The 26,550-nt window shown below is 35.6% G+C and overlaps 3 protein-coding genes across 3 annotated transcripts in view; 1 reads left to right on the top strand and 2 right to left on the bottom strand.

The window, feature by feature from the left end:
• The window catches only part of LOC144964950 (26S proteasome regulatory subunit 6A-B), a 52,780-nt gene extending 41,811 nt beyond the window's left edge, over positions 1–10,969 (bottom strand). The window contains exons 1-4 of the mRNA XM_078899759.1: positions 10,811–10,969; positions 1,890–1,970; positions 541–666; positions 26–133 (exon numbers count right to left, since the gene is read on the bottom strand). Of these exons, the coding sequence (XP_078755885.1) occupies positions 26–133; positions 541–666; positions 1,890–1,970; positions 10,811–10,852 (357 nt within the window). The 5' untranslated portion in view covers positions 10,853–10,969. The remainder of the gene's footprint in view (positions 1–25; positions 134–540; positions 667–1,889; positions 1,971–10,810) is intronic.
• A 17-nt stretch (positions 10,970–10,986) lies between these two features.
• LOC144964948 (small ribosomal subunit protein bS16m-like) lies at positions 10,987–17,719 on the top strand. Its single transcript, XM_078899758.1, has 3 exons — positions 10,987–11,126; positions 16,157–16,431; positions 17,364–17,719. Exons 2-3 carry the CDS (start codon positions 16,176–16,178, stop codon positions 17,483–17,485), a joined length of 378 nt encoding a protein of 125 aa, XP_078755884.1. The 5' UTR covers positions 10,987–11,126; positions 16,157–16,175; the 3' UTR covers positions 17,486–17,719.
• A 3,766-nt stretch (positions 17,720–21,485) lies between these two features.
• The window catches only part of LOC144964946 (fucose mutarotase-like), a 16,907-nt gene continuing 11,842 nt past the window's right edge, over positions 21,486–26,550 (bottom strand). The window contains exons 4-7 of the mRNA XM_078899756.1: positions 24,702–24,772; positions 23,798–23,899; positions 23,130–23,203; positions 21,486–22,466 (exon numbers count right to left, since the gene is read on the bottom strand). Of these exons, the coding sequence (XP_078755882.1) occupies positions 22,412–22,466; positions 23,130–23,203; positions 23,798–23,899; positions 24,702–24,772 (302 nt within the window). The 3' untranslated portion in view covers positions 21,486–22,411. The remainder of the gene's footprint in view (positions 22,467–23,129; positions 23,204–23,797; positions 23,900–24,701; positions 24,773–26,550) is intronic.

Raw genomic sequence — 26,550 nt, 5'->3', positions numbered from 1 at the left:
AACAAAAAATCCCCTACGAAATTACCTGTCTCGTAGATGTTTTAATTACAGCACATTTTCCCTTCCTCTGCGCATCCAAATCAATATTTGCTCCATCCTCTTCACCTTGATCTTGAGGATCTACATCCAAAAGCTATTGATACAAAATTGAAAAGCAATCAACTATCCAGAAAAGCATAAAAGTAAAGTGGACATGAACAAAAAAATATCAGATAAGATCAACCTGAATAGAATTCCTAAAAAACAAAAACCCCTAACAATTAACAGACAATTCTTTATAAAATACAAAATGGTTAAAATTAAAACAAACATATATTTGTTGTTTATTTTTTAAGTGTTAAACAGCACTTACTATTCTTTTGTAAAATATTAACATCTAAGAAATAAAAGATATTTTTGATTTAGTAAAAATGTTGTCCCTGCAACCCTTCCGGTTCACAATAAAAATGAAAAAATAAAGAGATTGCTGACAATCAACACTGCATTTGACTCCATGCTTCACATCAAACCTATTCAAAAACAAGAAAAGATTAGGCTTACCTCAATAACATTTGAAACAAGATATGGCAATGTTTTGTTCACTTTAATCTTCTCTGTATTTTCTTTGATCTTTTCCTTCTGTGTTTGAAGCTCATGTGAAATTCTCATTAATTCAGATTTCATAATCTACAAGAATTGAAAAATCAAAAACAGAAAGTAAAAAGAATAGCTGTCAAAAAGAATGAGTATGAGTATGAGTTCAGTAATGTCTGCTTAAACAATAATAGATAATGACAACAGGAAATAAACATATTGCCTCAAACTCAAGTCAAAATGCTATTGAACTGAATAACACAATAACCATAAGGAAATGGGACATGTATATGCTTAATGAGAGGTTCAAAACATGTTAAATAAATGAGAAAAAAATCCTTGTATACAATTTATATATGTTGTTATATCCTAAAAGAGACCAGCAAGAAAATTAGAATGAAATAACTGCCATTTGAATGTCATTCCATTTTAAATCAATCTTAGTCAAATAAGTTTAAAGATAGTCATTTTTCAATTATAATCTTTTGGTCATATAGACCTAAACAATGTAGTCCTTTTAGACAAAAATAAAATGATATGCAGTCATGGTTGCTTGATGCCCCAAATACTTGAAACACTTGATAAATCATGTGATTTGTAATGGTATATTTTATGCACAGCTAAACCTTGATCAAAAGATCTTGGTTCTTCTTCTTCAGGTAAAGGTAACCAGCGCCATCTTTTTGACGATTAATGCTGCTCTTTAGTAGGTGGACGGATAAGTCGTTTTTGAAAGCTTCTATGGTTCAAAAACATGGTGGGTTTTATAGTATATACCAATCTAGTGAACAAATTATTTCTATTTATAGCAAACTTATTACTTTTTTGATTAAAAACATGAACACATGCATGTGACCTCTAATATGAAACAATTATATGGCTTTTTTCTGCCTTTTACTTTTAATGCCAAAGCCAACGGAATTGGACAATTTTTTTAAAACCCAAAAGACCAATCACACTAGACCATGGAAATAAAGCCCCAACTAGTGTTTACCATATCAGCTCTGAATACATTCATCGTAGCATAGATCTTCATACATTTTGCCAGCGTCTAGTTTGTCCACAATGCAGTGGCTTTTTACCATAAGTCATACAGACCCTGTACCATTGCATTAAATTAACTATACATATATTGACAGCTCAGCCTTAAGGCTAGATACAATAAACTCAGATATTGTTGGCTATGTCTGAAAATGACGACAAAGAAAATTGCTCAGTTACAAAACATCAAATCAAATTTATTTTGAAATCATTATTAAAGATGAAAATAAACAGATCACAACATCAAATGATTTTATAAACAGTTGTACATTTACCTTGATCTCATTGTCCAATAAACGGGTTCTTCCAACAATCTCATCTGTAGGCATTCGTAGCACCTCCTCACCAACGGATTCCTGTTTTGACATAAAAATGTTTGTGGTAAATATGGTGCAAATGCAAAGGATAAGAAATCCCAAAGAAACTATTAACAAATGATTGAATACTGTAAACCCTACAATTTTGTTTTAAAACAATAGACCAATAAAAATGACACATTATAAAACTAGACAGTCTAGCATTGACATGCAAGATCATTCTTAATTCTAAAAATACTTATTAAAAGCTTCTCAATCCATATGTGTCCTCTACTTCTAGATAGACTATTTACCGAGTAATTTCTATAGACTAAAGAAACGAAAGTCAGTGGCATAAATGAAAAGCATTTTTTAACAGCATAAGACAATATCCAAATAAAACCAGGACAAAAATAAAGAATTCAAAAATGACATATTCTGATGGTAGCGTCAATTGCCAAGGACCTCGACAATCGTCAAATCGTCATTTGCCAAAGACCATGTCAGTTCATCATCAATTACGCATGTTGTACTTTTAACCGTCGCGGAGTAATGTTAGTGACACGATGTATTGCCACAGAGTGATAATATTGGTATTAATATTAATTAATACTCCCATTTTCTCTTCTTTTTCATTGCCTCTCTGTGTCGTTTTCTCTCACACTATCTCTGTGCCATTTTTTCCTCTCTGTGAGTGTTTCTCTGTCATTTTCTCCGTTCTTTCTCTCTCTCACACACATGTACACACACACACATTCATTCATTGTTGTTAGTAGAAATTCTCTCGTTTTCTCTTTTCGTTCTTTCTTCCATTTTCTTCTTTCTTTCTCACTCATTCCCTCTTTTAGCCACGGACTGTGCCAGTTGGGAAATCTCAACTATCTACTATATACTGCAACGGACCGACGTCAATTAATATTTACTCTAATAGTCATTTTCCTTATATGTCAGATTTTCTTTCATTCTTTTCTCGCCTTCATTTTCTCTTTTCTCTCTCTCATTTCCTCTTCTTGCCTCAGACCTTGCCAGTTGGTATATCATCAACTATTTACTATTAACTGACACAAATGTCTTAAGTGAATTGTTCCTTATTATGACAATGTGCAGTATATTTTTCTTTAAAACAAAGGAAGTTCTACTTTTTTTAAAAAATCTAGGACTTGGCAGGGATTTGCCACTTAGTCCTTAAAATTGACTTAAAAAGCAACACAGATTCATGCGCACCGCAAAGGATCGTAATTCGTGGAGACAGTTGACCGGCAACGCACTCAAGAGTACAAACCACGATGGATGATGATGATAAATAACTCTGGCCCTGGAACCGCTTGTCGTAGAGAGACAAATAAGGTTGTATATCAATCGAATTAATTGCTTCATATTCATACCCAATCAACCTGAACTGGGTCAAAGTCAAATGAGATGTTTTAAATTTGAATTTGAATTTGAATTTTTTAAATATTTTTATCCAAAGTGTTGCTGTTTGTTTTTTCTCTCGGTGATTTGGATGTGCCTGTAATGTAGACAGATCAGAGACAGAGATGACAGTCATCTGCAAAGGCACAGGTAGAGTGCGTGTAGTAAGAGTATGAGTAAGAAGAGTAAGAGCTTTGGTTAACCTGGTTCTGTCACTGACACTGGTTATTGTTTGAGTTTGAATGCGACAGATTATTAGGGCCAGAACTTGGGTAGGTATTATTATTGTATAATTCTAGTCTAGTGGTTCTTTTATGTATTATAACATCAAAACTACTATAAAAGGGAGTAAGATTAGATTGTGACAGGATAGAAATACTAAAACTTTTAAATTTTAAACTGAAACTGGAATCTCCTCTTGCTCTTCTTTGTCGACAGAGTCACTAACTCACACTCTCTAGGCACTTGCAAGAAGTAGCTCTCGCAAGTTGAAAACAGGCGAGGATTTCTGTTTCCGTTTTTGAGGGGAAAAAATTTAGGAGTGATTTTAAAATGTTCATTCTTCTTTCTCAATGGAATGAAATGGCATGTATTATATATCATTGGAAAGGGCATAAAATTCTACATACAATGATGCTAATATTATTATCTTTTTATATCATGATTTTGAGAAATCTTTGTGTAAAGAGAGTATATGTGTTTAAATGCTTATAACTTTTAAACCAGAGATGGTCCTTCTTAATAAAAACAAGTCCTTCTGAGATACATATTAAAGTAGCTTTTCTAAAAATTTCAAAGCAAAATATGTTTGCACTCAAAAGTTAGAGCTCCCCAAAAAACAGTCATTGGCCTCGATTGTTTACAGAAGCTGCCATTTTCTTATACTGATTCACTTCCTGTCGTCTGCTGCGTTTGAGAGATAACTTCGTCAATCCACATCAAAACTTTACATCTTTATATCTTACAATATATTCCATTTATGGAAGTTATTTTTGTTTTAAATTATTTAATTAATTGGCGTTTTCATGTCCATGCATTCATTTCATAATTTACAATTCTCTTCCTTTTTTTTCCGATTGATTTTTCACTGTTGATTTTGACGTTTTTCATCCTTTGACGGACGTCTGTCCAATTTAGGGGAACGGGGGAGCGGAAGTTTTTAAAATCACCTATTTTCGATCATTTTAAACACAAATACACCACCTCAAACATTTATCAGTCCATATCTCTGCTTTTATGAGGTCTATTTTCATTTTGAAAAGTTCAAAGTGAATAACTAAATGACGCCGATTCAGTGGTGTATTTGGTCTATCTACATGTGAATAAATATTTAATTGTCGACTTTTCCAAAATTCCAATAGGTCATTCATTTGCATGTCGTGATCTATTTTTCCTTGATTTCAGCTGTTTCAGCTAGTGCTGGGTCGAGTTTGAAACGATCAAATCGAGCGGGTTTTCGATCGAGTCATCTAAAATCGAGCGGGTTTCGGGCGGGTTTCGAGTCAGTGACGTCATCGAGCAGTGATTCGTTTGAAAAAAAAAAATACGAACATCTCGTTTGCCACAGGAAACTTCACATACCCCTCCCTCTCTTATGTCTGTGGCTGGCTTGACTGCAGCTGGTTATGATGGGAGCTGCCAGATGGCCAAGTTCAAAATTGGTTACTAAGAAACGCTTTTCTATTATTATTCATTTTTAAAAAAAATCTTTTATTTAAAAAAAATGAAAAGATAAGTTTATCCAACTGTAGTGGATTGTTTTGTTAATCAAAACCAATGAGTTTTTCAAGGGAGTCAGAATGCTTGTGGTGTTTGGCTATTTGGGGTCTATTTGACTACTTAGGCAAGAAGAAATCTGGCTGTCTGACAGCCTTGATTATGATCGTTCGTCGCATCACACACACACACACACAAACGCACACACACACACACACACACGCCATCAAACAGTTGTTGATGGTGAAGGGTTGAGACCCCCCTCCCACCACCATCATCCCGCTGTCACCTTAACATTTCATATTTATGTCGCGCCAAAAGTTGTCGGCCGCCCCCATCTCCCATAATTTGTCACTGGTCGTCATCGCCTCTTGTGTGTGCGGGAAAAGGTCGTGCCTTTCATTTCATTATTTGAAAAATAAATGAACAAGAATGGTGTGTTTTTATTAGGTAGGTAGATAATAATAATATTTAGCAGGTTCCACACCCAGACACACACGGATTGCCCGGACACGATGATAACGATGCCGGCGACAATGGATGATGATGATGATGATGATGATGATGATTCTCGTGTTTCTGTTTAAAAAATGAAATACTTTAGCAGGTTCCACCCCCACCCCCCACACGGATAGACCGGACCCGAAGATGATGATTGTGTATTGCTGGCTGTTACGGCTGTGATGAGGATGATGATAATGATGATGACGATGGCGCAGATGGTGATTATTTGTTCGGTCGCTCAGTGGTACGGTGTCTCTTGTCACAAAATCAAACCTTGTCAATGGCCGAATGAGTGACAGTGATTGTTGAAAATTGTGATCCAGACGTTAAGTCCGTGTGTAAGGCACTTGACTCAGGTGTGAATGTATTCTTATCTTATAAGCAATGGCGGGTATTGTAAAGAGCTTTAATACAAAAAGACTCCAAACAGCGATCGGTACCTATTGTACGAAATGGATGTATGGTCGATATGGCGTGCCGGAGTAATAAATTAAATTAAATATTGTGAAATTCATTGAGCATGGTAAATCCTTGGAAATGCGCTTTGAACTAATACACCTGCTAGACAACTCCGATTCCAATATAAACGACTGATTAATGTTCCCATATATAAACTATTGTTAGCTGAAAATCTTTCTTTGTCGGGACTCCAAAAGTATGGAACGAATTAGACAAAGAAATCAAAGGGGTCTTTTAGGAGCACTGATTGATTTTAGATTATTACATTGAAATGTGTTGATATTTATTTTATTCATTATTATTAGGGTGGTGGTGGTGGTGATGATGATGATCCCGCTGATATGATGGTGATGATAAATAAATTAAACATATCTAATTCCCTTTATTCATCCCATAGGGGAGATTCGTCTTTCGGGTCTATTCTAAGGGAAGACTGGAATAACCCAAGCGACAGCCGCAGTGCAGCGCCGCAAATTTAGTTAGGGCAAGGTGACTTGCCCAAGACCACTCAGCGGCGGGTGATCGAACTCGGTACCTTTCGGGTGCCAACCAAAGACCGTACCGCTGCCCCTGATGATGATGATGATGATGATGATGGGAACTAACAAAGAATACACAGGCATCTAAAATTGAAACATTCCATATTCAAAGCTAATGTTTTACTTTAAAAAATTGAGCTTTACAATATCCACTAAATGTGATCAAAGCGCTTTGTAAAGGGGTCCCTGGTCAACAGCAACATTTAATATGTAGGACGGGACATGCCGCCTGTTAGGCGATATTACAATTTTTCAGACAAAGACAACGCTGTTAACGGCCAGGTACTCATTTTACACCTGAGTACGGTGAGAGAATGTGAGTAAAGAGCCTTGTCCAAAGACTCAACTATGCACCGAGCGCGAGGCTCGAACCCAGGACTTTCCGATCCGAACGCGGGTGTCATACCACTAGACCATTATAATGCACTAGACCCATGGCCGACAAGAGTACTATAGGTACGTCATGACTAGACCACATAGCCGCACTACTGTAGGTGTGTTCATTGATAGATGGATGCGTGTGTGTCATAGAAATAGCCTTAGTGTGTGTGTGTGTGTGTGATAGTCAAACTTGAGTAGGTTTAATGAAGACTTGTCACACACTCGTGATACACCTATACGAATTTCCCTGCCACCCAGACACACTAACATCTGACAAGGAGTGAGGGCTGTGAAAGAACCACAGACTACCGTGTGCAAACGTTGGCGATTGGTATCGGATGGCAAACTGTGATCGTTTGAATTTGAAATGATTCGAAACACTCGTTACCCCTCCGCTCGCTCGGAACCTGATCGTCTCAAGCTCACAACCCGCCTGATCGTTTTAGTAACTCGATCGTTTTACTGACTCGCTCTTCCGGCATTGAGATCGGACGCTGACTCGATCGTCGATCGGGTAAAAGCGATCAAATAACCCAACACTAATCGGGTAAAAGCGATCAAATAACCCAACACTAGTTTCAGCTCTAAACTATACCTTTCTCTCTCAATAAATAATTATTTTTCTGTTTGCAATGCATTACAGAGATGTTGAATTGCCACATGTAAAAATTTCAAAGTTGTATCTGAAGCTGTTTCTGAATTATACTTGATTATCCATTGGGTTGCTGTGTTTTGGTCACATATTTTCCTATAAGCTTCTATAGAGATTTTTCACCACATAAAAGGTCATAACTTTTTAACTAGTTGAGATAGAGCGATAATTTTTTCACTTTAGTAAATGTTTCACTCCCCTTTATTTTTCTACGCTAAATTAATATCGATATCACTATTTTGAAAAATTCTTGCAAGTGCCTACACTCTCACTAGGCACTTGCAAGAAGTAGCTCTCGTGAGTTGAAAACAGGCGAGGATTTCTGTTTCCGTTTTTGAGGGGAAAAAATTTAGGAGTGATTTTAAAATGTTCATTCTTCTTTCTCAATGGAATGAAATGGCATGTATTATATATCATTGGAAAGGGCATAAAATTCTACATACAATGATGCTAATATTATTATCTTCTAATATCATGATTATGAGAAATCTTTGTGTAAAGAGAGTATATGTGTTTAAACGCTTATAACTTTTAAACCAGAGATGGTCCTTCTAAATAAAAAAAAGTCCTTCTGAGATACATATTAAAGTAGCTTCTCTAAAAATTTCAGAGCAAAATATGTTTGCACTCAAAAGTTAGAGCTCCCCAAAAAACAGTCATTGGCCTCGATTGTTTACAGAAGCTGCCATTTTCTTATACTGATTCACTTCTTGTCGTCTGCTGCGTTTGAGAGATAACTTCGTCAATCCACATCAAAACTTTACATCTTTATATCTTACAATATATTCCATTTATGGAAGTTATTTTTGTTTTAAATTATTCAATTAATTGGCGTTTTCATGTCCATGCATTCATTTTATAATTTACAATTCTCTTCCTTTTTTTTCCGATTGATTTTTCACTGTTGATTTTGACGTTTTTCATCCTTTGACGGACGTCTGTCCAATTTAGGGGAACGGGGGAGCGGAAGTTTTTAAAATCACCTATTTTCGATCATTTTAAACACTAATACACCACCTCAAACATTTATCAGTCCATATCTCTGCTTTTATGAGGTCTATTTTCATTTTGAAAAGTTCAAAGTGAACAACTAAATGACGCCGATTCAGTGGTGTATTTGGTCTATCTACATGTGAATAAATATTTAATGGTAGCGTCAATTGCCAAGGACCTTGACAATTGTCAAATCGTCAATTGCCAAGGACCGTGTCAGTTCATCAACTATGCATGTGTACTTTTAACTGCCACGGAGTACCTTTAGTGTCACGAAGTGATGTATCGCCACATAGTGATGTTATTAATATTAATTAATACTCTCTTTTACTCTCTCTCTTTTACTCTCTCTCTCTCTCTCTCTCTCATATTTCCTCTTTATGTCACGGACCTTGCCAGTTGGTAAATCGTCAACTATTTAGAATTAACTGCCATGGATTTATCTTGTTGCACAAATGTTTTACGTTAATTGTTCCTTATTAAGACGATGTGCAATATATTTCCTTTAAAAAAAGGAAATCTTACTTTTTTTCTTTTTTTTTTTTAATCTAGGACTTGACAGGGATTTGCCACTTAATTCTTCTGGGTTTTGTTTTTTTATTTTGCTGAATCCGAAATCAACAGCAATTTTTGTTTTGATTTTGATATTATTTTAACTTGTCTTGGAATTCGTGAAAAGACATAAAAATTAAAAACAAAATTTCCACAACGATTGACAAGGAATGAGTGAATGGCATGGAAGAAAGTAGAAAGTGATGTGATTCGAGATTCGTATGCGCGCAAATCGAGGCTCGACTGAAATCACCACATGCAGCTGAAGAGTTCCAATTTGACTCCTTGGCAGTTGATGAACCGTCAACTACCAAGGACTCACTCCTTGGCAATTGACACTTCCATATTTAATTGTCGACTTTTTGCAAAATTCCAATAGGTCATTCATTTGCATGTCGTGATCTATTTTTCCTTGATTTCAGCTGTTTCAGCTCTAAACTATACCTTTCTCTCTCAATAAATAAATATTTTTCTGTTTGCAATGTATTACAGAGATGTTGAATTACCACATGTAAAAATTTCAAAGTTGTATCTGAAGCCGTTTCTGAATTATACTTGATTATCCATTGGGTTACTGTGTTTTGGTCACATATTTTCCTATAAGCTAGGCACTTTGATAAAATTTTCAAACTCAAAATATCTTAATTTGACCCAGTCAGGGGGATGGGACTTGAAAAAACATAAAATTTGATACCTTATTTGTTTCTCTACGACTTACGGTTCCAGAGTTATTTATATTTTTCTGTTGAAATTTTTCGTCAATTTTACAGAGAGAATCTGTGATCTCACTGCTGCCTCAAAACCAGCATCTCGCGGCTATCGGGAAATTTTGAGTTTTGCAGTCAACATGGCCCACTTATTGTTTTCAGTAATTTTGTTTCAATTAAAAAATAAATGGCAAGTGTTAGGTATCATTTTAAAGGTCAGAAAATAAGCTTTATTTTCATATAAATCATTTTCATGTATGAAAAGTATGGAAAAAATTAAGGATAAATGAAAATGGAAAAAAATATGAGGTTTTTGTCAAAAAAAGTGGGGTTGATGGCGGGAAAAATAAAATAATGAGCGAGTGTATCAATTTTGATCAAATGTGGCAGAGATGTTCTTCAATTAATTGTCTATCGATGTATGAAGTATAATTAAAATGTATCCATAATTTTAAAAGTTCTTATAAGTCAAAAATTAATAAATTTTTATTTCAATAGCTTTCTGAGGAATACAATCAGGAATTAAGAATAAAATATACCGCTAGAAAGCTTGTTTTGTGCCCTTTAAAATGATACCAACATTAGTCACATAGGTTCACAAATAACGCCATGGTGACCAAAACAGTAAAGGGCCAAAAATAAAGTTCCAAAACACGAGTTTCACCTTACAGTGAGCCTATCGGCGGCCACTGGACTGGAGTTATCAAAGTGCCTATATAAGCTTCTATAGAGATTTTTCACCACATTAAAGGTCATAACTTTTTAACTAGTTGAGATAGAGCGATAATTTTTTCACTTTAGTAAATGTTTCACTCCCCTTTATTTTTCTACGCTAAATTAATACCGATATCACTATATTGAAAAATTCTTGCAAGTGCCTACACTACTCTCACTCAGTCTCTTTTTGATTAGACTTCTTCGGATTCGGTAACATAACTACGAAGCAATGTCCAGCTGAATCCTGAAAACTATTATAAAACCCACCTCTCCATCCTCCCATATAGATTTATCTTCAAGAGATGACATTATGTAAAATTTACACGATAAGAGGCGATTGGTTTTCTATTCCTTCTCTTTATGATTCAGCAAGATCCAAACATTCGACCGACATGAAGGATTAGCGGAAGTTTATGCCGGTAGAATGATTTAAAAAATTAGGAGCGATGTCGACCTTCAGTTCCACGAAACGAAGTTTAACAAGTGTCAACACTCAACACAGTCAACAGGGATTGAATATCCCGAGACATTTCTTCAATTTCAATCGTTTTTTATTTGTATTTCTCTAAGAGATTCATGTTTGGTAATTAGAACAATAATTGGTACTACCGCAAACTCGGGGACCCAAATAATTTTGGGATTTTGTGAGAGGGGGGGGGGGGGGGGGGGGGGGACTTTTAAAAAAAATAAATTTTGGAGGTTTGGGAGGGGGGAAACTTTTTTTTTTTAAAGTCTCAACCCTCCCAAACCCCCTAATAGACTTTTTTTTAAAAAGTTTCCCCCCCTCCCAAACCCCAAAAATTATTTGGGTCCCCGAGTTTGCGGTAGTACCCAATAATTTCCCACGAGTACACAATAATGGTTGAGCAATCTGTTGGAAGATAAAATCTGAACAAGTGATGTGTGTGTAAAGTGGCTGTGGCGAGCCTGAATCTGAAAATAGCCTCTCACGCTCGTGGCTATTCGGACTCAAAATTAAAACTCCAATGTACGCAAACACAATGGGGATACAGCGTGGGCAGTGGGCAGAGAGTGCAACCGAAAGAAGAAGATGAAGTCTTCAAAGAGAGGAAATTCAGTTTTGCCTCCAACTCTATAACTATATCAATATCAGAGCGAAGTGGCAATTCGGACCCGAGTCTGAATTGCTTCCCGTGGCAATTCGGACTCCTGCCACAATCACAGGAAGTGTCGGAAGTGGAAGCTGGCTCGAAAGTGAAGCGTGGTAGAGTTGGGGGGGGGGGGGGGGGAGCTGCTCGTTCTCAGTTGTCAGTCGGTAGGAGGGCGAGTGTGCGAGCAAGTCACGTTTTAGAACTCCTGAAGATGACTACCTTCAAAAGCGGTGACCTATTATTCTCCTTTGTCTTACTTTTTCTTGGGTACTTTTTAATTGTAATTCTAGAACTTTTTGCTATCCAATTTCTCCATTTTTACTGGCGCTGATATGACCTAAACGTGTTGCAAGCGCCAAAACAAAACAAAGATCTAAATATTCGTGGTCTTTGGGAGATTACAATTGTAGTCGCAATTGTTAACGTTTACAATCAATTTGCCCTCGCATAGAAAAAAGAGTGTCTTTGTGTAATGATTGGAAGATTTATTTGATTTGCCATGAGCGTGTTGCAAAAGATACATGCATGACATATCTACATTATATAGAACCTGAGACGGCAGAGCATCTAGTCGAACGGTGTGTTGTGACGATGCTACCCGGCGGGTTTGCGACGGTGCACGAATGCAGACTTTGCTGATTGGGTCGATCGTCATAACATAGTAGCGTGAAAACCATAAGAGGCTGCTGCCATTTGCGGCCGCGAAAAAGTGCAGAGAAAGGAGAATAATATGACTTTGGGCATTGAGCGTTTTATTTAAAAGGCAGTATAGGTCGGGCTTTGACAAAAGGCAGTATCTTAATTCTTTTTTAATTGAAAAAATATGCTGTTTTATTTCTAAATTTAAAAATAGAGGCGATTCTTGGCAGCAAGCCATGCAATAGAGCCCCGCCACTGAGGTAGGGGCAGAGTATTGTCTAATACTAATAATATTATTCGATAATACTGGACTATGTGCAATAAACACTGGTTGAATACGGAGAGAAAATGATCAACTGGTAATGGGTTGGGGGGGGGGGGGGTAACCCACAAACGACCGAGGCGCTGGACGCAGGGGAGAACATGTTGATACGAGATCAAAGAAAAAGCTCTTGGGTTGTGGAAATGGTTGTTTGGGGGGGGGGGGGGGGAAGGAGTGTGTGTGTGTGTGTGATTATTCTGTTTTTAATGAATTAGAGATACTCATGAGTGTGTGTTTGTTTAGGAAGACCAATACGGTTTCTATAGCTGCAAACGGAATAGTAACTGAGAGTTTCACTAATGATACTAATGATAAGTTCATCATTAGGGCGTATTGCATTGCAGTATTCCGAATCGAAGAACCATGGAGTTATTCAGACTCGACCCTGGTTAGCCACAGAGTTCTATTTAGTTTAGACTCGAGTCCGAATTGCCACAGGAAGCAATTCAGACTCGGGTCCGAATTGCCACGGGAAGCAATTCAGACTCGGGTCCGAATAGCCTTTTCCATATCAGAGTGACTGCGTAAGAGTAGGAGGATTGTGTAATATAGATATATCAATATCTATCAGAATATATTGTCGTCCTGATCTCGTTTGGACATGGTGTAAAGTTGTTGGAAAAGCTTTTCCTTTAGACTTTAGACCACAGTTACTTTTGTTTCTTATGAAGGGTTTTAACTCTTTACGTGTTGATAGTTACCATATTCAAACCATTATTGCTATATTCATTTGCCTCAATTTTATGTATTTGTCAATAAATAAGAATAAATCGAAGTGACAACTAGATATCGCTCCTACAGAGCGACACCTAACATAACATTAGATCACTAAAATATCACTCTAATAGAGCAACACCTAAGATAACACTAGATAGCATTTTTAATGTTTACAGGTATCTAGACTTTATTTAGATAGATCATTTACTGTTAAATATGTATCCATTTGAAAATGACACAGTTTGATTCACTAATTGATGTTTTGGTTTCAAAACTGCATATACAGTGCAACCCTTGGATAACTTCATCGCCCAGGACTGGAAAATTATGTTGTTATTCCGGAGTTTTCAGGATGGCAGAAAATGGTGACGTGGTGAGATCTGTGAATACGTAAAAGTGCGATTCATAGACCAGTGCCTGAGAGATGACACTTCTCAGTAACGTTAGAATGTGTATATCTCATGTTTACCAGTTACGCTTTCACTCTCCAGTGTTTATTGTCATTGTTCTGGTCGTAAACAGTGCTTGAACGCCATTTAACAAAACTAAATTTATTTTTTTTTAAATCAAGTGCCAATATAATAGTACCGCACAAGAGAACAAAGGTACAGATCTAGTTTTGATTTTAATTAATTTCTTGTAAATTTTTGTGCACTTAAAAATTTCGGTTTTCAAAACTGAGCAGTATGGATTTTAATTAGGGTTTTGAATACCGAAATTTTTAAGTGCACCAAAATTTACAAGCACTTAAAAATTAGCAGATCCACATCTTGCGATATTAAAAAAAAAAAAGAAAAAAAAAAAAACACAACTAGGTAGTATTAATCACAATAAGATCACATTTGGACTGATGTTTAGAGAAACAACTGATTTTTCAAATGTGATTTAATAAAGTGAAAGAGGCTGTTATTGTTTTCCCCACTATTCCAACATAATATTATAAGACCCATTGGACATGGCATTGCCTGATACCAGTTAACCTCCACTGGCCTCAGACAAGTAGCTCACATGGAAGGTTAATGGACCCTTGAGAGTTCTATCCACTGCTAAACTATTGTTGTTGTTTCCATGAACAAGCGCTAATTCCACACAGTGTAATAACTAATAAACACATGTTCTTCTGATTGGTAAGAATTATCTCATTGAGAGGGGAAAAAAGGTTTTTTTTTTGGTCAATAGTACGAGCTGAAGATTGTCGGATATCAATCATCGGTATCAACTGCCAATTATTGTTATAAAAAAGATGTCGCTAACCAGGGGTTTTACTCAAATGTATGTCGTTATTTTGGGGTTTTTACTACTTAAAATATATAGCAGAACAATCGGGACCAGAGGTCAATGTCACTATCCAGAGGTTGCACTGTATCAACTATCAAGCTGCTCCGGTGTCCCATTACAGCTTTGCATACTTGTACTTGAATTCTCATGAAAACATGGTCTCCAACCTCACTTTATTTTTTATTTTTAAGTATTCATAGCTGCCAACCATTCCGTTAAAAACGGATTTGTTCCATATTTGACTTCCTGAGTCCGTAAGTCCGTATTTTTAGTTCAAAATCCGTATTTTGTAATTTTTGGCTTATTTGTGGTAAACAAGGCAAGTGAGCCTAATGAATTATTATTATTATTACTCCTACTATTATTTTAATTATTATTATTTTTTTATTATTGGTGTCCAGCGAGAGATGATGGGCAGGGTTTCATTCAGCACAGCATAATATCCATTTCTATGTAGCTCTTTAATTTGAAATCAACCTCTCAATCATAATTTATTTTCTACAATTAAAAAAATTCCAATTGATTATATGACGCCTGATTTTCACTAAAACCTTTCATACTGTATTGGAGACTTGCATAAAATTTGCATGTTAGCCTCGAACATACTTTTAGTGTTCTCAGACAGTATTGATGCTTTCACTATTTATTACAAATATTGTTTTAATTTAAAACAAAATTAAATCAATATCTTTGATTGGAAGGTATTCAATCAGAAAATCAATTGCTTATATAGATTAAACATTACAATGATTATTTCCCTTTATTAATTTATGAAATATAAATTCAATCCCTTTTTAAAAAAAAAACATCTTGATCTGATTCTATTTTTTTTTTTTTTAAGCAAGCTTTTATAACGGTTTAGGTTCAAGAGAAATAAGTATACTCCATTTTTAGGTTTGTTTATATTGTCATTTGAAGTAAAGAGGTAGGAATTCTCCAATATTTTGAGGTTCATTTTACTATAACTACTATTATAGTGTACTGCTTAAAGACAATGAAAGAAAATATATATGCAATCCCCTACTTTTTAGCCAATCTCCCTTATTTTTACCCCAAAACCCCTCTCAAGTGATGTACCAGGTTGGCAGCTATGTATTTCTAAACATCCTAAGTTATTTCATCTATTTTACAATTGTACTTGTGTATTGGTCCTTATCAAAATTGAGGCAGTTGAAATCTTTCCGTCCTGAAATTTTGATCTCATTGTGGGAAGTGTCATTTCATAACGATTCAAATGTGCTCGAACTATACCCGATAAATGAGCAACATTTGGACTAGCCTCTGTCATCTCAAATTTGTTAGTGCTAGTAGTAGTAATTAAAAAGGCTGGGGGGGGGGGGGGGGGGGGGTCATACATTGTCCTCATCCCGGGACAAAGGGGCGTACCTTATTTTATTTTTGAAAAGTTGGCAGCTATGAGTATTGCTCTTGTAAATAAAGCGATCAGTAAATTTCACAATTAGATATTAAGAAACTCTGCCAATATTGAGTAGAAAGGCAGTAAGGTAGTTGTTAACATTTTGCAAAATTCTTTTTCCATTTCAGATTGACAAGAGTTTTTGAAATGCCCCGTCTTCCAAGTAAAAAGACTTATAAAGTCATACGACTTGCTCTTCATGGATGTACGAACAGACCCTTTTACCATATTGTTTTAACAAGGTCAAATAAAGCGAGGGATGCCCAACCATTTGAACAACTTGGCACATATGATCCAATGCCCAATATTCATGGAGAAAAATTAGTCTCATTAGATACAGAGCGCATCATGTATCATTTGGGTAGAGGCATTTCATTGAGCAAACCAGTAGAGAAATTACTAGGTAAAATAGTCCTGCTCCGTGCTTTTACTTTTTTACCTTTTTTAAAACTTGTAAGTAGCTTTAAAGTTAAAGAATGATTTCAAATATGAATGGAGGTGGTTCAATCATAAATAAAATATTGAAGTTGCCGTGGGTGTGTGCGTGTGCATTCATGCATGTATATGATAGAGGACCTTATACTGTTTCTTTTTTTTTTTTCAATTTTTTCTTCAATTATAAAAATTTCAAATTGATGTGCATTTTTGTCTATTCTGCATACCTACTATATATTTTGTTTCAACTCATATATATTTAATGTCAAATACCATAATGAAAGTTTTAGTTTTATTCAGGTTAATTAACATTTCTTTCGATTGGTTGTCCAACTTTTCATATTCAAGTCATCCTGATTTTTTTGTTTGTTTTTTTTTTTTTTGTGCTGTACAATTTAGTTGGAACAGTGATCCTTTCTCTCAAATATTTTCTCACAGGAAAAGATTGAAACCAGTGCACAATGCACTGGTCTCATCTTTTTTTAAAACAAACTTAGCATCTTTATAATTACTGATAAGTAAGTGATATTCATTGCAGAACAATTTGGATACATATCACTGATTTTGTTGAATATGGGTTGCCATTAGATATGTTCATGGATGCATACCCTTTTTTTTAATGGTGTTTTTTCATGTTTTCATAGTCATGGGATCCGATTTTTCATTGTAACTGGGTTGCTTTTATTATGATTATCATTATTATAATTTGTTTTCTCTGGATCTGTCCAATTTAATTTTCTCCCTCTTTCTCTCTCAACCTTCTCTCCCAAACTCCTTTTTTTCTTTTTCTTTACCTCTTGTGCTGTGACATGATTATTTTGATTCTATTCTATTTTATTCCCCATAATATAACTTTTTTCTAATATTTTAAAACATTCATTATTTCTATCTTTTCTCCAGGATTAAGTGGGCTTCTACCCGTCCATCCAATGAGTTACATTACAGCATTACGCAACAGAAAAAAAATAGAGGAGCAGTTGGAAAACCCTGAGACAGATGATAATAAGTCTCCAAACTCATGATAGACCTTTTTTTTTTTTCATTCAAGTTGAGAATGAAATTGTGGGGGTGTGAGTTTTTGTGGGATTTTTTGTTTGTGTGTTTTGTTTGGTTGGTTGTTTTTTTTTTTGTGTTTTTTTTTTAATCACCTTTTTTATATGTCAAACAAAAATTGTGATTTTATATTGACTTGAATAAATTTATGTATTTTGACAATGTTGAATATCTTTTGATCATTAAACATATAAAATAATATACCCTCGAGTTCAGTTTCTTCAAACTCATTCAAATGCCCCTAATGTTTCACTTATCATTCTTTGTACTCAGTTTCCCCCAATTTTATTTTTTTTTTTTGCATGCTCTGAGGGGTTGCTGGAAACAGTGTTTGAGTGTTGTAATCTTCATGAATTAAAAAAATCTGATTCAGTTCATAAAGCATAATCGGACCCCCCCCCCCCCCCCCCCCCCCCCCCCCCCCCCCCCCCCCCCCCCCCCTCTCTTTCTCTCAGAGCTTTATTATTGAGATTTTACACAGCATTTTAACAATGGATCAATCCTTCATGCTTGTTCAGTTCAAACACCTGTGATTTCTCTTTGGAAACTTTTAATACGGATACGTCATTCCATGAGAGCATCGTCTTCATGATTCACACCTCATACCGAAGACATAGCACTCTAAATTCCTAGGGAGCTATGGTTGAAGGTCATCTCTATTGTTCGTTTACAGTGTGTCATTAGTATCAGGACACATGCACCTAAAATGCATCGGTGACCAGTCTAATTCAATTGAGGAAGAAAGTACTATCATTGATGTCATGTAAAGAAGATGAAAACAGGATATTTTAAAAATCTAGATTTACAATTAAATGCATTTGGGGCAGCATGGCTCAGTGATACAAGTCTTTGCTTCGTACCCGAAAGGTACCAAGTTTGAATACCTGCTGCTCTGTGCAGCTTTGAGCAAGTCACCTCGCCCTAGCTCAGTTTGTGGTGCTGCATTGTGGCTGATGCCAGGCTTATTCCATTCTTCCCTTGGAATAGACCCTAAAGACAAATTTCCCTTTTGGGCTGATAAAGGGAATGTTAGATTTGAGGAACACGTAAGATTCCAAGAGCAAACATACAGAACTCGCTGGATTCTAGCATTCAGAATTCCAGTACGAAGTTAATTCAGCAGTCAGGGCTGGGTGATCAAATTTTATCTATACTAAGTTATTAGCTCCATGATTTCGGCACACTTGGATGGATTCTTTCACGCTTTTTGGCTTCTCCAGAGAGTGTGCTAGAATCCAGCGAGTACTGTAGGTACTTAGTTTGAGACCTCGTAAAAAAGTCTCATGCAGACACAAGTGCAGGTCCCCTGCAAGAAGAAGACACTCACATGTTTACATATAACAGTACATAACCTTGAGATAATTAACAAGGTATAAAATGTCTTCTCCCAAAGCTATACAGTATGATAGTTGAGTCCTTGGAAAAGGCTCTTTACTCACATTCTCTCACCTTACTCAGGTGTAAAATGAGTACCTGGCCGTTAACAGCGTTGTCTTTCTCCGAAAAATTGTAATATCGCCTAGCAAGCGTCATGTCCCGTCCTACATGTTAAATGTTGCTGTTGACCAGGGACCCATTTGTAAAGCGCTTTGAGCACATTTAGTGGATATTGCGCTATATAAAGCTCACTTTTCAAATTATTTTTTTTTATACATTTAATTGTTTCCCTCACTCCCAGCCAAGGGCCAGGACAAAACCAAGTAATCTGATTCCAAGAGAAAGACAGAAAGTTGGAAACGGATATAATGGAATAGAATCCTCCCTGCCAAGTGTGGGAGGACAAAAGCCCCCACCCAGTTTCAACAACCTACCTGGATACCTGGATACCTCTGTATAGAGCTTTTAGACTTGGTGTAGTCTCCTTCGCTCCTCCTCATCTATTAATGATTGGACCAATTTTTATAATTGAACTTGTTTCCTAGGGTGTTGCTTATCTCCAACTCTGCTTTGAATTTATTCAAATTTTTTGCTGATACTGTGGTTTCTTGTAGTTTATTCCAGTTATTTACAATTCTAGATGAAAAAAAGTTCCTTCTTTCATTTGTTTTAAAACGTTCTTTTTTCAGTTTCTTGCTGTTTCCTCGTGTCTGAATGTTCTTGTTTGGTTTAAGGAATCCTGCCTCTACCCTGTCTATTCCCTTTACTATTTTATATGTTTGGATCATATCTCCCCTTCTTCTCCTGTAATCTAAGGTCGGGAGATTTAATTCTTTCAATCTCTCACAGTATGTTTTGTCTTTCAGGTGTGTGATAAGTTTTGTTGCTCTCCTTTGCACTCTTTCCAAACAGTCTTTGTCTCCCTCAAACTTCGGATACCATATGCAGTTAGCATATTCCAGCTTTGATCTAACCATAGTCTTGTAGATGGTAGTCATGTGTTTTGTTTTCAGATTCTTGAAATTTCTTTTCACTATTCCGAGTGTTTTACTAGCTTTAGATTGAACATCTTTAATTTGCTTCTTGAAGTTTAGCTTCCTATCAATAAATACTCCTAGGTCTTTTTCCCCATTGGATTTCTGCAGGGGTTTTTCTTTCATTATATAGTTTGCTTCTCTGTTGTTTTTTCCTAGGTGAAGAACTGCACATTTATCTACATTGAACTCCATCTGCCATATTTCGGACCATTCTTCAAGCTTTTTCAAATCTTGTTGTAAGGTGTTTCTTTCTTCTTCTGTATTAGCTACTCCATAGAGCTTAGTATCATCGGCAAAGATTTTACATTTAGATGATAGATTGTCTGGCAAGTCATTGATATAAATCAGGAAGAGAACTGGTCCCAGTACACTTCCTTGTGGAACTCCACTTGTTACCAGTCTCTCTGTTGATGCTGTTCCATTCACTATCACTTTTTGTCTTCTATCTTTGAGGAAATCTCGGACCCATTTGACTGTCTGATCATTAATTTGATAGTGTTCCAATTTCCTGATTAGGCGCCAGTGTGGAACTTTGTCAAATGCCTTTCTGAAGTCGAGGTATATGACATCTAAATTGTTGCCTAATTCCAGGTCTCTCGTCCAGTCATCCATTGTTTCAAGTAGGTTTGTTACTGTAGACCTTCCCGCCATGAAACCATGTTGATCTTTGCTGAATAGTTTGTTCTTGGTCATATGATCAACCATTTCTTCTCTAATCAGCTGTTCCATGAGCTTGCAGACGACAGATGTCAGGCTCACTGGTCTGTAGTTTTCTGGATTTTTTCTGTCTCCCTTCTTGAATATGGCTGTGACGTTAGCTTCTTTCCATTCCCTTGGTAGTCTTCCTTCTTTCATCGACTGGTTAAATATCTTGGTTAGGGGTTCTACTAGCTGCTCTGCTAAGTTTTTTAGGATGTAAGGATGAAGTTTGTCAGGTCCAGGTGATTTACTCTCCTTTAGGTTTTGTAGTCTCTTCATTACTCTCTCTTCAGTAATCGGCCATTGTGTAGTATCTATATTACTTCTTTTAGCAATATCTGGCAAGTTTTTCTGGTTCTCCACTGTAAATTTTTTAATTCAGAAAAGTGAGTGGAGCAGGCACTTATGTTGGTAACAACAAGATATGAAGTGAATAGAAAAGTGCCAGAAGACAATAGAGAATAAAATTTTTTTTTCATATCTTGTTGTTACCAACATAAGTGCCTGCTCCACTCACTTTTCTGAATTAAAAAATTCACCCAGTTTCACTAGCCTCACTGTCCATCCAACACTGATTGGGTAGTTGAATTAAATCTTGTGGAAAGTACTTTATGATTGATAAAACCAATAATCAAACCAAGCTAAACCCTCTTTTCCATAGGGTTGATGGCTCAAAGGTAAAAGCTCTTATTAAATACTTGCAGATACATCGAGCATTTTCACTTCTTGATACAGATGTGATTTTTAGAATCATTTGTACTGAACATTTTTATGCGAGATAATATCATTTTGAACCATTTTAAAAAAAGATAAGATGCTGAAAAAAATAAACCACAAACAAAACGGTAAAAATGTAAAAGTTTTATAAGGGTCATAGTCAGTTTATTTAAAGAAACCAGTTGGGATTAAACTTGTATAAGTATAAACATCATCGAATTGGAATACAAAAGATGCGTCCTCAAAATAATTGTTTAAATATAAACATAAAACTAATACATCAGTAATGCCATTTTCACATGAACATTTTAATATTATTATCCATGCATATTTATTACATTATAGAAAATCATAGTTATGAGTTAAAAAAAATGTGTCAAAAACTTGGAGTAAGAAAGAGCTGTTGTTGGACTAGCAGAGAGAGATATCACTTTGGTACCTTTAAGTACTTAAAGATATTTTTGATCAATTTACTGGATACAAAATCAAGTGGACTTAGCATGGTTTGATTTTAAGTCAGTGTTTTAAATGCTTGAGGCACATTTACTTCATAGTCATATTAGCGCCAGGAAAATGAATGAAGAAATTATAGAATCAAAATTAAGGCACCAAAGGGAAAGTAAGACAAAGGGACTTGTTCAAATTGGAAACAGAAGTAGTCAAACATTTTATATTGTCCCGACCTAATGTTTTCATTGGAATGCACAATTCTAATTAGTTATTTTAAGTTTGAGTTTTGCTTTGTTTAGTTTTGCTTTTTAAAAAATTAAAATTACATAAAGAAATATACAGTACAAGATATTCTGAATAACCAAAGAATATCTCCTCATGACAAAGACAACAACTTGGTCTACCTTCTATGATGATATTAACCATACAATACTAACTGTATTGTACATTGGCAAGGCTTAAACATATATGAAACCCTAATCCAGGGAGGATTCTGTTTATTCATATTGAAATCATTGCTATTGCACCACATAATATTGTCCCATACCCCTCCAACAAAGAGGCTAACTTAATAATTTGTAACTCCCCAAAAATTGACATTAATGCCTCTACTTTTCATTCTTGGTATACTCCTTTCTTCAGGATAATATTTGCATATTTCTCAGTTTCCCTGAAATTAGATGAATGAAGATGAAAGGTTATGCGACAGCAGTGTTGTATGTATTAAAAAAAAAAAATTGAATTAAGGAATAAATCAAATATAAAAGTGTATTAGATTAGGATCATGACAAAATCTATTCTAAAAATGTTTCTAATTTCAAATGCTCCTACTTAAGTTCACAAACATATAACTAATAGTTATGGCAAAATTTAAGTGTCAAAACATTTTCATTTAAACAAAGTCGAGAATTATTCAAAACTCAACTGAACCGAGTTAGCAATTTTGTAAATTTAATTATTTTTTTTTTCTATACAGCCAATTCATTGGGATTTTCAATACGACCATTTTAATGTGTATCTCTATTGACTTGGTATTGAAATTAATACAAAGCAAAGAGAGATAACCAATAGAAATAAGTCAAAACATTTCATCACTTCACAATATGTTAGGATATTTTAGTTGTACAACCATAACAACATGTACTTATCCATAACCCCTATTTGTATAGGTTGCGTCACGAGCATTATCTTCTTTTGGTAAAACACAACTTAGCATATTTTGTAATTTGAGAGGAATACTCGGATCCAAACTCAAAACCCATTAGACTGTTTGGGTCACTTATCTGGTAACAGTTAAACCAACAAAAATGGAAAGAGTCTGAATTATACTCACCCTGTGCTCACCACAGCATATGCCCTTTTGGCTCTTTCATAAAATGCAAATCTTTCAACCATTTCAATGTTCACCTGTGTAAAAGCAAGTAAAATTGTCAATATTTATTCATTACATGTAACATTTGTAATTAAAATTATTACAGGCAAAAAATTAAATTAATTTTTTTTAGGAAATCGTTATGAAATTATAGCCTGTGCGATGGTGGTTTCAATGTGAAAAAAAAAAGGTATGTTGAGCATGAACAGTTAACAGATATGTGCCTAATGATCTCAAAACTCTGGCCCTGCTGTTATTTCTTTGTTTACGTCACTTTATAAATGTTACACCACAGGCTTCAAGTATGGATGACTGTTAGGCTTTTGACTGGCGGGTATTGTAAAAGTAAGAGTGTTATTACAAAAAAGAATGCATATCTGGCAACTTGTCCAGCATATAATAAAAATTTGGTCCCACATGGCCAGCTGAGGGAATAAGTTTAGCATTCTTGAGTGCAGGTAATCTGCGGAAATATACGCTGTAATATAGCGTGAAGAAAATTGGTAAAGGAATGAATAGCTTAGGGGGGTAAAGAAATCATAGATCATATCGTCGTCGCTCCCCCCCCCCCCTTCTTTTTATCTTTTAACTTCCCTTTGTTATTAATCTTATACAAAACATTTATTTACCTCGGTTTTCTCAGCCTCATTAAGTATTTCCTTATACTGATCCCAGACTGGAGTCTCTAATCCAATTGCTTTGTCTGACGTCACAAGATCCATCCTTGCCACCTGGTTTGAGCAAAAAAAAAAAAAAAGTATAATCCAGATCATTGTTCAATACTATATCCCTTGCTATAACTATAAGATTACAATAGTAGTTTTGAAGCATTAAACAATTCAGTTTTTTGTTTCTTGAAAGCAGCGAATTATATGACAATTTAGAAACTGCTTATAAAAATAAGAGAATGTATTATATTAAAAATTGAGAGTTTCTCCTCTTCTCTTTCTTTTTTTAATTTTTGGTTCTACTCCATATTTTTTTAAAAATACGTTTACTGTCTTCTGAAATAAAATCCAAAATAATGCTCTACAAATGTTGAAAAATTATAAATCATGTTTTTTTCTAAAGGAATTAATATTTATAATCAAATTTGTATTGTTGGACCAAAATTAAACATAAAATGCCATTCTGAAAGTAAGACTCAAGAAATCAGCTGTAAGTATGCGCCTTGAGGCTGTTTATTTGGAATGGGGTGCTAAACAAGTTATACAGTGCAAACCCTGGATAACGACATCGCCCGGGACTAGAAAATTATGTCATTATCCAGGGGTGTCGTTATTCCGGGGTTTTCAAGATGGCGGAAAAAGGGGACATGGTGAGAACTTGTACATATATAAAATTATAAATTAAATCCACAAATACCGTCATGCAATCATCAAGGATAATCACAACCAAATAAAATATGTGCACAGTCTTGTTACGACTATCAGTAGATTGTTTTTCCATTAAAGATATCATCGTTAAATATGTGCAAAACTGATTTTGGAAACTATGGACACTAGAAGAAAAGATGTATAAAAATGGACTTACTGGACAAACAACATATTGGTCTAGAGGAAACAATTTCATCACAGCCTTTAGTAGTTGAGCGGCACCTAATCCTGACCATCAAAAACAAATGAAGGAAAAACAAATGCCAGGTATAAGTATAGCAGGTCATAGATGTCAATGTCAAAGACAAAGTAAGAAATTAATATCAGATAAAAGTGTTGTAAATGTTTTCATTGTAGGACAGAGAAAATATGTCATCCATTTTTTACCAGGGGATGATTTCTATATCTTTGCTTTTCTCAAATTTACTCCATGAGTCAAAACAAAAATATGTAAAATAATACAACAAGGTTTAATATTAAAATAAATTATAAGTACAGTGTAAAAACGCTCATGCACGCATCAAACTGCACTCTAAGAATCATTGTTGAGCAGTCTATTGAGTGACAATCATCCCTATATGTATGATTTATAGACTTTGAGAAAACGTTTGAGAGCGTAGACAGGGAAAGCGTCTAGAGCATCCTTCTCCATTACGGGGTGCCAGAAAAGTTTATAAAATCATCAAATGACTTTATGATGGATTTTCCTGCCAAGTCATCCATAATGGTTGACTCTCAGAGGATTTTGATATTACTTCAGGAGTAAGACAAGGATGTTTACTATCCCCACTTCTATTTCTTATGGTATTAGCCTGGGTGACAAAAACAGCATATGGCAACTCCAACAATGGCATTCAATGGACATTCTCAAAAAGACTTGAAAACCTTGAATTTGCAGATGACCTAACCCTCCTCTCATACCGCCTACAGGACATGCAAAACAAAGTCACAGCCCTGGAAGAAACAGCTCAGTGAGTTGGTCTCAAGATTAGTGAATAGAAGACAAAACAACTGCGCATAACTGCCAAACAAGAATCCCAAATCACCATCTCTGGTACAGCAATAGAAGATGTCGGAGAATTTACATACCTTGGCAGCAAAATCAGTCAGTCAGAGGAAACTGACGAAGACATCACAGCTAGAATCAAGAAAGAACGCCAGGCCTGCAATATTGAGACCAATATGGAAAGCTTCCAGCCTATCCACAAACACCAAGCTTAAATTTTTTAACACTAATGTTAAGGCAGATCTGCTTTATTGGTCAGAGATTTGGCGAACAACCTTGACCACATTAACCAAGGTACAAACTTTTGTCAATTGCTGTCTTCGACAAATCTTCAAGGTAAAATGGACTGACAAAGTGCCAAACACTGGCCTTTGGACAAAAACAAACCAAGAGCAAATGGATGTCCAAGTCAGGTGCAAAAAGTGAAGATGGTAGGCCATACCCTTCAGAAAAAGCCCTGTAACATAACCAAGCAGGTATTTGAATGGAACCCGCAGACAAGAGGAAACAGGGTCGTCCAAAATAGACTTGGAGGAGAAGCCTTCACCAAGATTTGTGAACCTCCAATCTTTCCTGTGCCAAGGACAGAAGAAGATGAAAGAGTGCTGTTGAGGCCCTATGCTTCACCAGGAGCCAAGAGGCATAAGTAAGTAAGTGTAAAAATATTCTTATTACATATGGTTATAACATTTTAAAAACTGAGATTATGATACTCCCCCCAACCGACGTCTACTTATTTTAAATACTTGAGCATTTTATATAGTGCAATATCCACTAAACATGCTCAAATGGTCACTGACCAACAGCAACACATAACATGTAGAACGAGACAGGACACCTGTTGGGTGATATTACAATTATTTTCCGACAAAGAAATGCTGTCAATGGCCAGGTAATCATTTTACATATGAGTATAGTGAGAGAATGCAAGTAAAGAGCCTTTTCCTAGGACTCAACTATGCACCAAGTAAGGCTCAAGCTCAGGACCTTCTGATCCGAA

The sequence above is a fragment of the Berghia stephanieae genome, chromosome 2 (assembly GCF_034508935.2).
Source record: "Berghia stephanieae isolate SIO BIC M18660-M18661 chromosome 2, UCSD_Bste_1.3, whole genome shotgun sequence".
Classification (NCBI taxonomy): domain Eukaryota; kingdom Metazoa; phylum Mollusca; class Gastropoda; order Nudibranchia; family Aeolidiidae; genus Berghia; species Berghia stephanieae.
Note: the sequence above shows the minus strand (reverse complement) of the source record. Positions and strands in the feature narration are given on the sequence as shown.